Here is a 16,780-nt window from a genome sequence, read left to right as displayed (position 1 = left end):
GAGCCATTTTCTCCAGAAAAAATAAAAACCTGTACAGCAGTGAACCTTCCCAGAAGTGGCTGTCCTTCCAAAATTCCTCCAAGAGCACAATGCCAACTCATCCAGGAAGTCACACAAGACCCAAGGATAATATTGATGGATCCATGCAGGTCACTGTTCATGACTCCATTATTGGAAAGACACTGGGAAAAATGGCTGCCATAGAAAACCCAAAAGACTTGTCTGAATTATGCCAAAACAAACACTGATGATATATTTTTGTCAACTGAGTTGAAAGTGGAACAGTTTGGAAGACAGTGTTCCCATTATATCTGGTGCTAGTTCTACTTAAAGAACATCATACCTGCTGTCAAGCATGGTGGTGTGGGGATGCTTTTCTATTTCAGGGTCTGGGCAACTTGCAATAATTGTGGGAAACATGAATCCTGCTGTCTTTCGGTCTCTACTCTTTTTTTTTTTTTTACGAGTTTGGGATAAATCACAAACTCAGAGCCCTTATCTCGGACAGCATGCCGAGTATGCATACTCTTTTCTGTATCTGATAAGTGCAAACTCATGAAATATTGTTCTAAAATGTAGTATTCTAAAATAAAAATAAATAAATAAAATAATAGAAATAAAATTTCTTAAAAAAAAATGTAATGTATCCTTATAAAAAAATGTTTTGCATAGTAGATCACCTTTAAGTTTAAAGGGGGCAATCGATCATAGGTGTTAAATATTGAAGACCATTTCCTCCACTGATTGAAAAAAGGTAAGTTTATGTGTCACACATAAAGTCAGAATTGTGAAAAAAAAGAATGTTGTTTCAGAAGAATGCAGAGTGCTGTGAAAGTATATTTGCCCCCATTTTGATTATGTAATATAAAATAGTTTTAGATCTTTAGAATTGTGTGATGCAAACTCAAAGTTGAAAGTTTCAAAATCCGAATGTCATGATAGAAAGTAGACTGAGGGATAAAAAGTTGGAATTAACTTTTCTCTTATTTATTCGGTGACGGAAACTATTTAAAGGACATTTTTATGACAACAAACAATAGATGTTCTATGGCAGTATATATTCTTGTAGGTAAATTTCACTGCATGTTATTGTGTAGGTGTATTTTTCGAAAGTGTCCTGGTGGCCATATACGTCTACTACACATCCATACTCATATTTCTCTCTCTCTCTCTCTCTCTCTCTCTCTCTCTCTCTCTCTCTCTATCTCTATCTATAGCTCTCTGTCACACACACACACACACACACACACACACACACACACACACATTCCTCTCCCAGGACAGATATCAGTACAGGTGGTCATAAAGTCACACACTGTAAACTCTACGAGGCTATGGGGTCCAAACTGGATATAAAGGTGGAGATTATGCATGCTGTGAGGACAGTGATGGCCTTTTTTTAATTAGGCATATTTTTAGACACAGTCTGATGGCAGGTATTGGCTCATGTTTAGAGGAAGGCCCCAAAGCAGTTGAACAGATGTTAAGAAAAGGAATTATTTCAGCCACCTGCCGTTGCTTGTGATTTGAATTGGCGAGACATCTGAGCATGTGTGTGTGTGTGTGTTAATAACAAACTTCTCTCACTGCATGTGAGACAAATGAGCCAATAATTGTATTCTTAAGAGCTCCACACATCTTTCTTTGCTTTTTGTGCATACTTGATTTCTTAATTTGCTGAATTAACAAACCAGGGCTGCTGTATTTTCATTTTTCTTTTCAGCAAGGTGGCGTTTTAATGTCTCAAGGCAGTTTTCATGCATCTTTATATTTGTTTCTATGTAGTTTGTGTGCTGTACACTCAGACTGTGGCAAACAGGGAGTGGAGGGAGGTATTGTATTTTCTGAATTTGTGTTTTCAGACCTGTATTTTTTAATTGACATTGCTTTTGTTCATACTGGTAATGTGATGCCCTTTATTGTTTAGTTTGGCAGGACAGAAGTCATTGATAACACGCTGAATCCAGACTTTGTGCACAAATTCATCCTCGATTACTTCTTTGAAGAGAGACAAAATTTACGTTTTGACCTGTAAGTATAATCAGCATATGAAAATGTTTGTCTGTCGTTGAGTGTTTTATGTTTGGGTTTAAAAACTGTGTGTTTTATTCATAAACATTTGATTTTAGAACTCATATTGGGCTCATTCATTAAAAAAATAAAAATAAAATAATAATAATAATAATTATATATATATATATATATATATATATATATATATATATATATATTTTATTTATTTATTTTTTTTTATTTTTTTTTCTTCACTGAAAAAAGTGTATGATTTACTTTACAGTTTTCACCCATACATTTCTAATAAATTTCACAAATAATTACAGAGAAATGGTGAAACAAATGGTATTTGGAATTTTTTTTTTTTTCGTTTTGAATACATGTGAAAGTACACTTCTTAATTATAAAAAAAATAATAATAATAATCAAGTTTTTTTTGTATAATAACAAACATTTAACAACATGGGGTGCATTTCCCAAAAGCTTCTATGGTTGCATGTGGTTACCAGTGTTTTAGGTGGGCCGGTACGCACCGGTACTCAGTACCGCCACTTCCAAATATAACTCTTAAGCGTACCGCCATCTCTCCGTGCGCCCAGAACGTGACATACAGAGACAACATTTACAACAGGGCTGTTTTCATAAGGAACATAGGAGACCTTTTAATGCAGTTTTGTATGATTTCACACATACTCTCTTTCTCTCTCTCTCTCTCACAAACACACATACACACACACACACACTGCCTGCAGGGTTTTGGCTTGCTGCTGCTCATTGAAGCACATTTTATACAGCTGTACCCCAGAAATTACATTTATGCATTATTCACCTCTATCACACAAACACGCACACACACACAAGTGGTCAAACACACACTGCAGATCATCCATTAGAGCGGCCTGCTCCATACTTACCACTACAAATTGTCTAGAGGCACATGATGCACATTATACATGAGCTTTTATTAACATAGGCTTTATTAACATAGAACATAAGTGACGTGTGTGTGTGTGTGTGTGTGTGTGTGTGTGTGTGTGTATGGTTGGTCGGTCATGTCATCAGCTCCCTGTCCTGATATTATCATATTCAGGATGTGACATTTTGATGGATATGTCACATCCATCTGTGTGTGAGTGTGTGTGTGTGTGTGTGTGTGTACACCTGACAGCTTTACACCTGGTCCCTTCTCACCCAGATTGATATATATATATATATATATATATATATATATATACACTGAACAGCTCCAGATCTCACATATATATATATATATATATATATATATATATATATATATATATATATATATATATATATATATATATATATATATTCTAACTTTAGAATCATCTGTTTAGTAACCATGGAGATTTCAATAAGAAGTTGTCAGATCAAGCCATATCATTGAGACCTGGGTGGTGTAAGCAACCAGGAACGACCCAGAACACCACGGCAACCATTCAGAATACCTTTGCAAAACCCTAGCAACCAATCAGAACATGTTAACCACCAATATTGAGTCTATTTCCCAAAGCGTCATGTGCCAACTCTGATCAGAAGTTCTGTCATAACCAGCATAGTGCAACAAGAGTTCCAAAGAAAATTTGTTAACAGAAGACAAAAAAACAAAAACAAACGTGTGATTGGAACTACAGCTCGCTGTAACGATCTATGGAAGGAAGGACCCAAAAGCAGAACAATGCTTAACTCCAGTTTATTGAAGAGCAATAATAAACACAGTATGAGCCAAATGGTTACAGACAAGTTCTGGACCAGGATGAGACAGGAGAATAGTTAAGCAGGTAAAGTCAATGTTCGGGGCAGTCCATCAGTAACCAAATCTAATCCATAAGATGAAAGACAGAGTCAGGCCGGTGAGAAGGTCAGGCAAGGAGCAGGCAGAACAATTAAGGCAATCCAAAGCTCACAGCTCACAGACAGAAGATCGTAACAGCTGGGTAATCCAAAAAGGTGAATAGAACCCCTGGGAAAATCCAAACTCCAAAGTCAGTAACAGTGTGTTGGATCAGCAGCATGTAACAATCCAGGATAAGTTAAGAGACAAGATTGTAGATCTGCACAAGGCTTGAATGGGCTACAAGACCATCAGCCTTGGTCTGGAGCTCTTGGCAAGATCTTGACTCATGGGTTAAGGATGATCATGAGAAAGGTGAGGGATCAGCCCCAAACTACACGGGAGGAGCTTGTTGATGACCTTAAGGCAGTCGGGACCATAGTCACAAAGCAAAACATTGGTTACACACTATGCCACAAAGGACTGAAATCCTGCAGCAATCGCAAGATCCCCCTGCTTAAAAAGGCACATCTACAGGCCTGTTTAAACTTTGCAAAAGAACATCTTAATGATTCAGAGAGGGCTTGGGAGAAAGTGATATGGTCAGATAAGACCAAAATTGAACTCTATGGCATTCGCTTGACTCGCTGTGTTTGGAGGGAGAGAAATTCTGACTATGACCCCAAGAACACCATCCCTACAGTCAAGTATGGAGGTGGAAAGATTATGCTTTGGGCTTTTTTTTCTGCTAAGAGTACTGGACATATTGCACTGAGGGGCAAATGGACGGGCCCATGTACTGTAAAATCTTGGATGAGAACCTCTTTCCCTCAGCCAGAACACTGAAGATGGGTCATGGATAAGTCTTCAAGGATTACAATGACCTAAATCATACCCCCAAGGTAACAAAGAAGTGGCTCAAGAAGAAGCACATTAAGGTCATGGAGTGGCCTAGCCAGTCTCCAGACCTTAATCCTATAAATAAATCTGTGGAGGGAGTTGAAACTTCAAATTTCTCCTGAGATGTGTGCAAACCTGGTGACCAACTACAAAAATGTCTTACCTCTGTGCTTGCCAACAAGGATTTCTGCACCAAGTACTAAGTTATGTTGTGCTTGGGGATCAAATACATATTGAACTCACTGAAATTCAAATACATTTCTGATCTTTATATAATTTTTTATGGATTTTTTTGGATGATATTTTGTCTCTATAAGTTAAAATAAACCAACCATAACAATTACAGAACCTTAATTTCTTTGTAAGTGGGCAAACTTATAAAAACCAGAAGGGGATCAAATAAATATTTTCCCCACTGTACTGAAATCCTCATCCAAGGTGCCTCGAATCAATAATTTTTTTCCTGTCGATGAAGGCAGGAGCACCCTCAGTCATCAGGGGAGGTGGAGGAACAGAGGAAGATACAGAAGAAATATGAGGTGAATGCAAGACTGGCTTAATTTTAGAAACATAAAAAAGGGTACACACAAAGGAAAGGATAGGGTAACCTAAGCTAGACTGCCACTGGACTGATGACTTTAACAATGGGATAAGGCCAGATGAACCTACAGTAGGTGCCAACTTATGAGCCAGGTCTCAAAGCTGCAACTCTTTGGTGGAAAGCCAAATCCGTTGCTAAAAAACATCCTCCAAAAGTCATCCTCCATTAACAGTCTGCAGTGATTTTAGTATGTCTGTACTGGAAAAGCTCCTCCCTGGCCCTCCTCCAGGTATGACAACAGCTCTGAATAAAAGCCTGGACCGAGGGAATGGCTGCTTCAGGACCATGGGAAGAAAACAAAAGAGGTTGGCAACCCAGTCAACTCATGAATGGGAAAAGCCCAGCTGAAGACACTGGCAATGAGTTATGAGAATACTCAGCACACGTTAGCTGCTGACTCTAGGTAGAGGGGTTGTGGGAAGCTAAAAATCAGAAAATCAATGAAATCCTGGTTTACCCGCTCAGACTGGCCAATGGTCTGTGGATGAAACCCCAACAATAGACTGACAGAGGCTCCAATCTGCCGACAGAACTCCCTCCAAAGATGGGAAACACACTGGGGCCCCCTTTCAGAGACCACGTCCTCCGGAAAACTATGAATCCTGAAGACGTGGTGAATAATCACCCAGGCGTTCTCCTTCACAGAGGGTGGTTTGGAAAGGGCAATGAAGTGGAACACTTTAGAAAATTGATCCAACATGATGAGGATCACAGTATTGCAACTGGATGGAGGGAGACCAGTAACAAAATACAGGGGAATATGTGACCAGGGGCAGGAAGGGATAAGAAAAGGATGTAACAAACCAGTGCATGGTAAATTAGAAGACACAATCTTAAATTCCCTAGGTGACCTCACCCATCACACAACCCTGAGGCAAAATAGTCCCAGGAGGAGGTGTGTCAACCAAGGGAGTGATGCACTGTGACAACGCAGCAAGTTTACCATTTTTGGAGCATGGCCTGTAAGATAACACAAAGTCGAAGTGCCTAAAAAATTATCCCCAATGAGCCTGTCTGGCAATCATTTAAGTGACCAAATGTACCCCAAGCTCCTATGGTCAGTTCACACCACGAAAGGAATAGCTGTCCCCTCAAACCAGTGACACCATTTCCCCAGAGCAAATCGTACCAGCAACTCTCGATAGCCGATGTCATAGTTTCGTTCTGTAGGAGACATATGGTGAAAAAAATAAACACGAGGATGTAGCTTATTACCTTGAGGGGATATTTGAGAACCCCATGACCTACCTCCGATGCTTCAACCTCCACCACAAACTGCGAACGAGGTCAGGTGTAATGAGAATTGGAGCAGAAGTAAATCTACGTTTAAGTTCATCAAAAGCACTCTGAGCTGCTACAAGCTGTCAAAGGGGCTGCTACCTGGCTAAAGTTCCTGATGAATCTCAGATTGAAATTGGCAAAACCCAGGAACTTTTGTAAACTCTTCTTTGAGTCAGGTACCGGCCAGTTAGAGATGGCTCTCACCTTTGCAGGGTTCATGCGAATCCCCTACCCTAAAATGATTGAACCCAAAAGCGAAAACCACTTCTCCACCTTAACAAATATCTGATTCTCAAGTAGCTGCTGGACACCTGCCTGTTGTGACAGATCTTTCTCCATTGCCAGCCGCTCAGGTGCGGACAAGGAGTAAAAGACGACCACGAGGCATGGAAGTGCCTGGGAGGAGATCGATGGTATAATTATACGGTCAATCTAGTGAATGAGAGGCAGATTGGGACCTTCTGAAGACTGCCTGCAAATCATGGTTCATGTCAGGAACCCAGGGCAAATCGATCTCTTCCTCCTGAAACAAAGAATGAGACAGAGAAGGAGGAGCAGAAACAAGCCAGTGTGCATAACAAAATGGACTCCAATTAAAAAAATAGAATTGTCTGCCCAGTTAATGAGGGGACCATGCAAAGAAATAGAGCTCCAGCTAAGTAGTTACCAGAGGTAATTTCACTCACCTGGCCAGTTTTAGACAAAATAATCATGACCTGGCTGCCAACCAGTGAATGAGCGGTGATGGGAGGATTAAAAGGGTGAATGGGAAGATGGTAAATGAGCCCAAGCTTTATTAAAAAAAAAATTCCCTTCAGCTCCCGAGTCAGTGTGCTGAACAGGAAGTACCATTCTTTATGACAGTCACCGGCAAGAGAGTATGAGATCCTTGAACTGGGGAAATAGAAGTTGAATTCCCCTAACTACTGATGAGCACTGGCTTTTGCTGGACAAGATGCAGCTAGATGGCCATGGCCACCGCACTTCAAACTGAGGCCTTCAGACAAGTGTTGTCGTCTTTCTTTGGCAGAAAGAATCATTCTGCTAACCTGCATTGGCTCAGCTACAAAAAGTGCTTCTGATCAGGGAGTTCTGCTCGATGTCTGATAGACTGACCTTGAACTGAATGACGCAGCTCCATTCTAGAATCAAGATGGATGGCAAAATCTATAAGATCATCCAGATGTTCTGGAGGATCACAGGCATACAGTAAATCTTGTATTTGATGTCATCAACAAGCCCGTCCAAAAACCGCACAGCCAGCACCTCAGGATTCCACTGACTTGTAGCTGTGAGAGTCCTAAACTCAATGGCATAATCATCCACTGATCTCTTGCCCTCATGAAGGTCCACCAAAAGCCTTTAAGCCTCCTTTCCAAACATAGAATGATCAAAAACCTTAATCATTTCAGATTTAAAAAGCTGAAAATAAAAACCGCTTTGGTATTAGGACCCCCAAACAGTAGAACCCAAGTTGTGGGGTCTACCAGATATCAGCATGATGATATATAACTTTGACTCCGTTGCATATGTCCACACTGAAGAGAAAACAACACCTCACACTAAATGATAAAGGAGCGACAGTTAGTTGGTTACCCAGCCTAAGCAGGTGTATTATTGACGAGAGGTTCCTTCCTTGAAGGAGATCCTTCCGCTGGGTCCATGTCTGGCCAGTGAGACAATTTCTGGAAGAAAGGACCCAAAAACAGAAGAATGCCTAACTCCAATTTATTGAAGCACAATAATAAACACAGTACAAGCCAAATGACTCCAGACCAGTTCTGGACCAGGAGGAGACAGGAGGATGGTCAAGCAGGTAAAGTCAAAGTCCGGGTCAGTCAATAACCAAATCTAATCCATAAGACGAAAGACAGAGTCAGGCAGGTGAGAAGGTCAGGCAAGGTGCAGGCAGAAAAATTCAGGCAATCCAAAGCTCATAGTTCAAACAGGCATGAGATCGTTACAGCTGGCCAAACCAAAAAGGCGAATAGAACCCCCTGGAAAATCCAAACTCCAAAATCAGCAACAGACCAGACATCAGAAATGTTTAAAATAAACATTCAAATAAAGTTATATTTTGGGTAAAAATAAAGTTAGTAAGACATTTTTTGTAACCATTAAATAATATTATAATCATAACACGAAAACTGGACAATTTCAAAACAACGTTCACATTGTTTATATATCCTAAATTTGTTACTTAGGTAGCAACCACCTTAAACTGCCTAGCAAACTCACTGCAAAACACAAATCCCCTCAGAACACCTTAGCAACCACATACAATAGCAGCACAGACACACATACGGTATCGTGGAAATGCAGAAAACGTGAGTAGTAAAAATATGGAATGGAGTTTAATTTATATGGACACTGAATAAGCCAAGTGGAATGGATTTGAGGAAGCAGCAGTGTGGAACTCAAGGCCAAAATGCAGAATGGTGTTTAATTTATTAGGGCATTCCTCAAGTGCAATGGAGTTGACTGACTGCTCTGAAAAGCTAATAGACATGCGCTAAATTAGAGATGGTAAAAGTGAGTGGGTCCAATATCATTGTTCTTCAAAAGTGGGTGGGTCTTGTCCCACCCCCATCCACTGGTTCCGACGCCCATGAATAACCATAAATAATCCACCCACAAGCCTAAACCAAAGCCCTCAGACTGTGTTAGATTCTTGACATAGAGTTATACTCAGCCACAGTGAAACATGCAGTATACTGACATGCTCGTATTGCCTAGGTGATTTGAACATTAATGTTTGGTCAGGTAAAAGCATGTCTTGATTTTAGCGATCGATCTCTTCTTCCTGGCTGGAAATATGTGCACATGTGCTGATGCTGCTCATTTTGCACAGGAGGAGGAAGAAAGAGACAAACAGAGAGAGAGAGAGAGAGAGAGAGAGAGAGAGAGAGAGAGTAGCTTCATGCTGAGAGGAAAATAACATGTATCCCAACATGACAGATTTTTCCTCAAACATGTAGGTTGTTGCCAGTCACTGAGGTTTCATTTAAACTGCCGGTGAACAACAGACTCGTGTTCATTCAGAATGAAAAAAAAAAAAACAAGTGCTGACATATTTTAGCTCCTACAGTTAACTGCACAGAGAACTAGTGATAACATGATTTGAAGGTAAAGTGTACCTTTTTTTTAGGGTAGAACTGTGCAAAGCTAGCTATAACAATGGAAGACGGTGGCAGTGTCATTACTGCTTGCTAAGTTATTTGTCCTATATATTTATTTAAACATAAATCTAACATGACGTTTCTACATGCAATGTCTTGAATACACCTATTCTAGAATAAGCGTGTTCAGGGTTAAAATTTTGAAATATAATTTTTAATTTTGAGGGACATAAAGTGTGTGCAAAAATCCAAGCAAAATGTGTTTTTTTTATGATTCAGTACAGTTTGATTAATACAAAAATGCATGATTTGTAGGAAAATAGAAAAAAACTGAAGGTCCATCCATAACACCATCCCTAAAACTAATGTTTAATAATGTGTAAGTAGACTGTATGAAAATGTATGATGAGATTGTATGGAAACTAAAAAAGTTATGAATACAGTTAAAATACAGTTAAAATAGTTACAAACTGCCATGAGATATTTATATTATATAATGCCACCACGTTATGGTGGCAACATTTGTATGGGCAAGCATCAGCAACATTTTATTCTGAAAAAGTGATTAGTTATTTTTGCAATAGAGTGCTGCAGTGGATGATTTAGTTTTGTTGGCTTTCAAGTTAGTATCACCCTGGCTCCCTCGACAAAAGACCAATAGGATTTTTCGATTGACTTTTGGATTTTTGCAGAAAATAAGATCTGTGACCAACAACTTTATGATTCTTACATGTTTTCTTCATCAAGATAATCTTCATAATCTTTACAGTAGCCTGCAAACAACCAGCAGAAGTAAAAAGCTAAAGGCTAAAAACGAACTGCACTAATGTTGCATGACATTTCAAGTTTGTGACCACTATTCTGCCTTTTTCAAAACATGTAAAACTTTAAAACAAGTGGGGTATTGTTTGATGTAATAGAAAAAAAACAAAAACGAAAAAAAAAACAACCAAACCTTGACTTTGAGTTTTGACTGATACCAGAAGTGTAAATATTTGAATGTTTCCAGATTTAAGGACTCCTTTCTGCAGCACTTTATTTTGAGCCGCAAAAATTAAATAAAATTTCTACAAGCATTTCAATGAGCGTCCTTTACAGAATTTTCCTTTTATTTCTAGGTATGACCTCGACTCAAAGAGTGAAAACCTGTCCAAACATGTAAGTGTTTTCCTGTAAAAGTAAAACTGATGGACACCATACTGTATGTATGTATGTATGTGTGTGTGTGTGTGTGTGTGTGTGTGAGAAAGAGGGAGAGAGAGAGAAAGAGAGTGAGAGAGAGAGAGTGGTTTGAACTAGAAGACTTGTTATAGTTCTCTTACGAGAGTTCTCTCGTACTGCGTCTTAGCTAAGACGCTATGGGAAAAGTCTCTTTTCACGATACACTGAAGCAAAAAATTATCCTTAATTTTGAATTATTGTAAAGCGCATTTGCAGCAGCACACAGCCATAGGCGAGACGGCTCGCTCGCTCATTGGCTGCTCTGCGGCAACTGCATAAACCTACCGCCGAAACGGGTGAGGCCTAGCCCTATAAAGGGAGCTCGAAAAGACTGACTCACCTGATTTCTCATCTCTTCAGCGAAGCTCACGCATCGTTGGATCAAGAGAGGAAGCAAGCGTCGTCCGATAGCATCTCAGCAGGACGAGCCATTCCTGAAGCCGCTGGCCAACGCCGCCTTCCACTGCCGCCTTCCACTGCCGCCTTCCACTGCCGTTCCTGCTGCGCTTTCCGGCCCCTATATCCTTTTCATTCGTATCCTCGTGTGTGTGTTCGCCCTGCGACACACACTCGTAAAAGAGCTGCGTCTTTTTAAAGATGCCTTCTTGCGGCTCGTGCAGAGCCCCACTCAGCGAGGGAGACCGTCACGTCATCTGTGTCTCCTGCCTGGGTGAGGATCATGCAGCGCTCGCGCTCGCTGACGGCGGCTGCCCTCACTGCGAGCTGTTGCCAATGGTTACTCTGAGGACTCGCTTGGCATTTTTCTCCGAGCCTGCATTCCCCGCTGCGCTGCAGCGCCGTAAAAAGCGCCGCTCCCAGCGGATTCCGGAACCTTCTCCAGCTCGACCGAGCTCGCCGGTTCGCCCTGCTTCACCGGCCTCCCCTGCATCGCTTCCCGATGGTCAGCGCCCGCTGTCTGCCGCTGCGTCTTCCGAGGAAGTCGATCTCAGGGCCGCGTCGGGGGAAGAGGACACGTGCTCTTTGCTCAGAAGCCCAGCTGACGAGCTGACATCGAGAAGGAGCTGATGCGAGTGCTCACGCTGGCCGCGACGAGCCTCGGCCTCGAGTGGTCTGCACCAGCGCCCCCCTCTCGTTCCCTGCTGGATGGTAGTTTTCTTCCAGGTGAGCGTACTTCTCCGAACTCAAAGCCCTCCCCTTTTCTTCCTGAGCTTCACAAAGAGGTGGCAAAGGCTTGGAACGCTCCATATTCAGCACGAACTCGTTCGTCTGTCTCACCAGCATTCTCCACACTGGATGATGCTAAAAACAGAGGCTACCAGTCACTTCCGCCGTTGGAACAGGCGATAACGACGCACCTTTGCCCGCCCTCTGCTGGACGGCGGATGAAAGCGGTGTTGCCATTTAAAGCCTGCCGCATGACGTCATCTCTGCTTGCGCGGATCTTTTCTGCTGCTGGGCAGGCTGCGTCTGCACTACACACCATGGCCACGCTGCAGATATTCCAGGGTGATCTCCTCCATAAGCTGGACGAGATGGGACCTGAGGCTATCTGTCTCGCGGATTTGAGGAGTGCTTCGGATCTCTGTCTTCGCGCTACTAAGTCCGCTGCACAGGCCATGGGACGAGTTATGGCTTCCGCTACTGTGGCTGAGAGGCATCTCTGGCTGACGCTTTCAGACATGGCAGAGTCTGAATGCACTGCGTTCCTCGACGCCCCACTGACTCCCGCTGGCCTCTTCGGATCTTCTGTCAATGAGTTCGTTGAGAGATTCGTCGAGGACCAGAAAGCGTCTCAAGCATTTAAGCACTTCCTCCCGAAGCGCTCCGGTTCTGCAGCGACTCGTGCTAGACCGGCCCCGCAAAGCTCTCAGCCACACCCCCCGCCTCCTGCTGCTTCATCGCAACAGCGTCAGCAACGCAGCTCGAGACCCCGCTCTTGCTCTACCGGCCGTCGCCCCGCGCCCCGGGGACCACGGCAGAGGATTACGGTGAGGCCGGAAGCCCCGAAGTCATCCTAGCACTCCTAGGAAAGTGCCGGTGTACGAGTCCCGCTGCGGCCGAACTCTCACCCAAGCGCGCCACTGTTTCAGTTCCAGGAATTGTGACTGTCTCAGCATCTTCTGCAACGCGCAAGCCTGTACAGTTGCCCGCTTGCCTGCACACAAAAGCTGCTATCACGGCTACCCAGATATTTCCCGAAAAGAGTGTAATTTCTGGTGTCCCGGCCACGGCCGATGGTGCTATAAGTGTAGTGACGATGCCCACTGCTCAGTGCCCTTCTCCACATATAAGCACAGCCCTTCACACAGGGCTCGCGCCCATAAAAGCGACTCAGGTCGATCGCGCGCACTACACAGTAAACGTGCCCACTCCTCAGTGCCCACAAACACTATGTCACACACGTCATGTGGTTTGTGTAAAAACGAAACCCGTGCACGTTCGTTCTGCCCAGGCAGACAGCGAGTCAAAAGCAGTAAATGTGCACGCTTACAGCCCACAATTACTCACAGACAGCACGAGTCCCACGGGACCCGCTCAGCCCTCCCTCACTCGGTTAAGCACCGTGGGGGGGTCGAGCACGAGCGATCTGCCCGCTGTGATCAGCGCGCTCCCCGCCTCAAATGTCACAGGCATAACGCCCATGTTACAGCACATCGAAGCGCTGCCATTGCCCAGCCAACAGAGCGCACTTCGCATCCAACCCTTAGCCATTCATGCAGACGCATGGTCAGCGCTTCCAGGGGTTTCGGATTGGGTGCTAGACATTATAAAGAGAGGCTACTCGCTACAGTTTTTTCGACGCCCTCCGCGCTATTTAGCGCGCGTCGAAACTACAGTCAAAACAGAAGTAGCACACCTACTTCGAGCTGAAATATCAAAACTGTTGAGCAAAGGGGCTGTGGAGCCTGTATCTCAAGCTCAAAGCGAAGGGGGGCTGTACAGCAGATACTTTCTAGTGCCCAAGAAAGACGGGGGTTTCAGACCCATACTGGATCTAAGACAGCTGAACAAAGCATTGGCGAAACGCAGTTTCAAAATGCTTACAACCAGGAAACTCCTCGCGCATATTCGCAGAGGAGACTGGTTCATGTCGATAGATCTGAAGGACGCGTATTTTCAAATACAGATAGCATCACGTCACAGGCGATACTTGAGATTCGCCTTCGAGGGCCAGACATACCAGTATACAGTCCTGCCGTTCGGCTTGTCCATGGCTCCTCGTACGTTTACGAGGTGCATGGACGCAGCGCTCGCTCCTCTCAGACTCAGAGGCATGCGAGTGCTGAACTATTTGGACGACTGGCTGATTCTGGCTCAATCACGATCAGATCTCGTGGAACACAGGGCCATTTTACTCGATTACCTCGAGAAACTCGGTCTCAGTGTCAACTGGACGAAGAGTTCGCTGAACCCCAGTCAGACGATACTGTTTCTGGGTATAGCTCTGGACTCACGCTCCATGACGGCGTGGCTGTCGCCACAGCGCGTTGGGCATTCAGCGTGCAGCGAGCTCTCTCCGCTGCGGCGCGACCTTCTCGCTCAGAGAATTTCAGAAGATGCTAGGTCTCATGGCCTCAGCATCACCAGTTCTTCAGTGGGGCCTGCTCCGCATGCGCCCCTTGCAGTTCTGGCTGAAAGCGCAAGTACCGCGCAGGGCGTGGATATCCAGTCAGTTGCATCTCAAGGTCAATCAGAGCTGTGTTACAGCCTTGAAACCCTGGACAGGGAACGACTGGTACCAATCAGGTGTAAGCCTGGGGACTTCCTCGAAAGTGAAAGTGGTGTCGACGGACGCCTCCACTTTGGGATGGGGAGCGCTGCTCGAGGGCAGACCGTTCTTTGGCCTGTGGTCAGAACGGGAAAAGCTCCAACATATCAACTGTCTGGAAATGCTGGCAGTGGAGAACGCGCTGACGCGCTTTTGTCCACGAATCAAGGGCCACCACGTCTTAGTCCGTTCTGACAATATGTCTGTGGTGTCCTACATAAATCGCCAGGGCGGTCTTAGGTCCCGAAACCTGTACAGGTTGTCGGAACGCCTCCTGGTTTGGGCTCAGCGCAACTTGTGCTCGCTGAGAGCAGTTCATGTGCCTGGGCTACAGAATCTGGGTCCAGACAGACTGTCCAGAAGCAACATTCCCACGGGAATGGTCTCTACACCCACAGACAGTCCAGCTGCTGTGGGAGAGATTTGGCAGGGCGGAAGTGGACCTCTTCACGTCCCACGAAAATGCTCACTTTTCCAAGAACGAAAGCGCGCTGTCACAAAGGTGGCCGTGCTGCCCGCTCTATGCTTTTCCCCCCGTCTCCCTCCTTCCGCAGGTGATAGAACAGGTGAGGGAAACAAGATGATCAGTACTGCTTGTAGCACCACTTTGGAAGAACCAACCATGGTTTCCAAATTTGATGCAGTTAGCAGACACTGCCCCGTGGCCAGTGCCGTTGAGGAGGGACCTCCTCTCGCAGGCCAGGGGCTCGATTTGGCACCCTCGACCGGAGTTGTGGTCCCTCCATGTGTGGGCGCTAAATTGTTACCCGCTGATCTCTCAGTGGGAGTGCTAAATACTATCACTCAGGCTAGAGCTTCGTCGACTCGACGGCTATATGCCTCGAAGTGGTCAGTATTCTCCAGCTGGTGCAAAGCTCGGGGACGTTCACCCCTTAATTGTGAGGTGACGGAGGTTCTCTCCTTCCTACAGGAGCTGTTGGATAAGGGCAGAGCCCCCTCCACACTCAAAGTTTATGTGGCGGCTATCGCAGCGTTTTCTGAGACAACGCTCGGTCAGTCAATTGGAAGGAACGATTTGGTCATCCGCTTCCTTAAATGAGCTAGGAGGCTGAATCCTCCCAGACCTCCATCAGTCCCTGTATGGGACCTCTCGACAGTTTTGGAGGCCATGAAAGGTTCCCCTTTCGAGCCTATCCGATTAGCCTCAAACATCACATTCAGTAAAGCGTGTGGGTGACCTGCACGCGCTCTCAGTGAGCCCGACGTGCTTGGAGTTTGGGCCTAATGACTCAAGAGTCATACTCAAACCTAGGCACGGTTATGTGCCAAAATCCCTCAACACACCGTTTCGGGCTAAGGTTATTTCCCTGTCTGCCCTGTCGGTGTCAGAAGAGGATGGAGACTCAAGTCTTCTTTGCCCCGTTAGGGTTTTAAGAACGTATGTGTCTCGCTCTGCTGTCTTCAGACAGACTGAGCAGCTGTTTGTCTCGTTCAGTGGACGTTCCAAGGGAATGGCTGTTTCGAAACAGAGCCTATCCAGATGGATAGTTGACGCTATAGCGTTAGCTTACACTTCCAGGGGCCTTCAGTGCCCACTGGGTGTCAGAGCACACTCCACAAGAGGCGTCACCTCATCGTGGGCGTGGTCTAGTGGGATTTCCTTACAGGATATATGTATGGCGGCAGGATGGGCCTCGCCATCTAAATTTATCAGGTTCTATAACCTAGAGGTTCCCGCTCTGCAAGCAAAGCTGTTGTCGGTATAGTTGAATCAGTGCCCTGATTGAAACTCTGAGATCGCAAGCGCGATGCGCTGCCAACTGTTATATGGGCAGTATTGCGTAAGACCCACATTCCTACATTGGTCAGGCCTTGCCTTGAATATGTGATGTCATATTGCCGCGTCTACGGACGCTGCTAGATATGGGACGGAGGGTTTCCCCCTCCTGTTGTAGGACTCTCTGTGAGTCCCTCTGGTGATTGTGCACTGTAAATCCTGGGCGTCGCTTCCAGGTTTATTGGTGTGTGATCTCTGCACGCACGGCGTTTTACATTGGGTTCCCGTAGCGTCTTAGCTAAGACGCAGTACGAGAGAACTCTCGTAAGAGAACGTACTCGGTTACTAATGTAACCTCGATTCTCTCTAGAAGAGGGAACGA

The 16,780-nt window shown here is 44.7% G+C and overlaps 1 protein-coding gene across 2 annotated transcripts in view; it reads left to right on the top strand.

Annotated features, from left to right (window-relative positions):
• LOC132133660 (copine-8-like) overlaps positions 1–16,780 on the top strand; it is a 53,245-nt gene that overhangs the window by 11,967 nt on the left and 24,498 nt on the right. For both annotated transcript variants that reach the window (XM_059546554.1, XM_059546555.1), the window contains exons 3-5: positions 1,786–1,832; positions 1,928–2,031; positions 10,828–10,867. In XM_059546554.1, coding sequence (XP_059402537.1) covers positions 1,786–1,832; positions 1,928–2,031; positions 10,828–10,867 — 191 coding nt within the window. The remainder of the gene's footprint in view (positions 1–1,785; positions 1,833–1,927; positions 2,032–10,827; positions 10,868–16,780) is intronic.

The sequence above is a fragment of the Carassius carassius genome, chromosome 50, assembly GCF_963082965.1.
Source record: "Carassius carassius chromosome 50, fCarCar2.1, whole genome shotgun sequence".
In the NCBI taxonomy this organism is placed as follows: domain Eukaryota; kingdom Metazoa; phylum Chordata; class Actinopteri; order Cypriniformes; family Cyprinidae; genus Carassius; species Carassius carassius.
The sequence above is the reverse complement of the archived record's forward strand: the minus strand, read 5'-3'. Positions and strand labels throughout refer to the sequence as shown.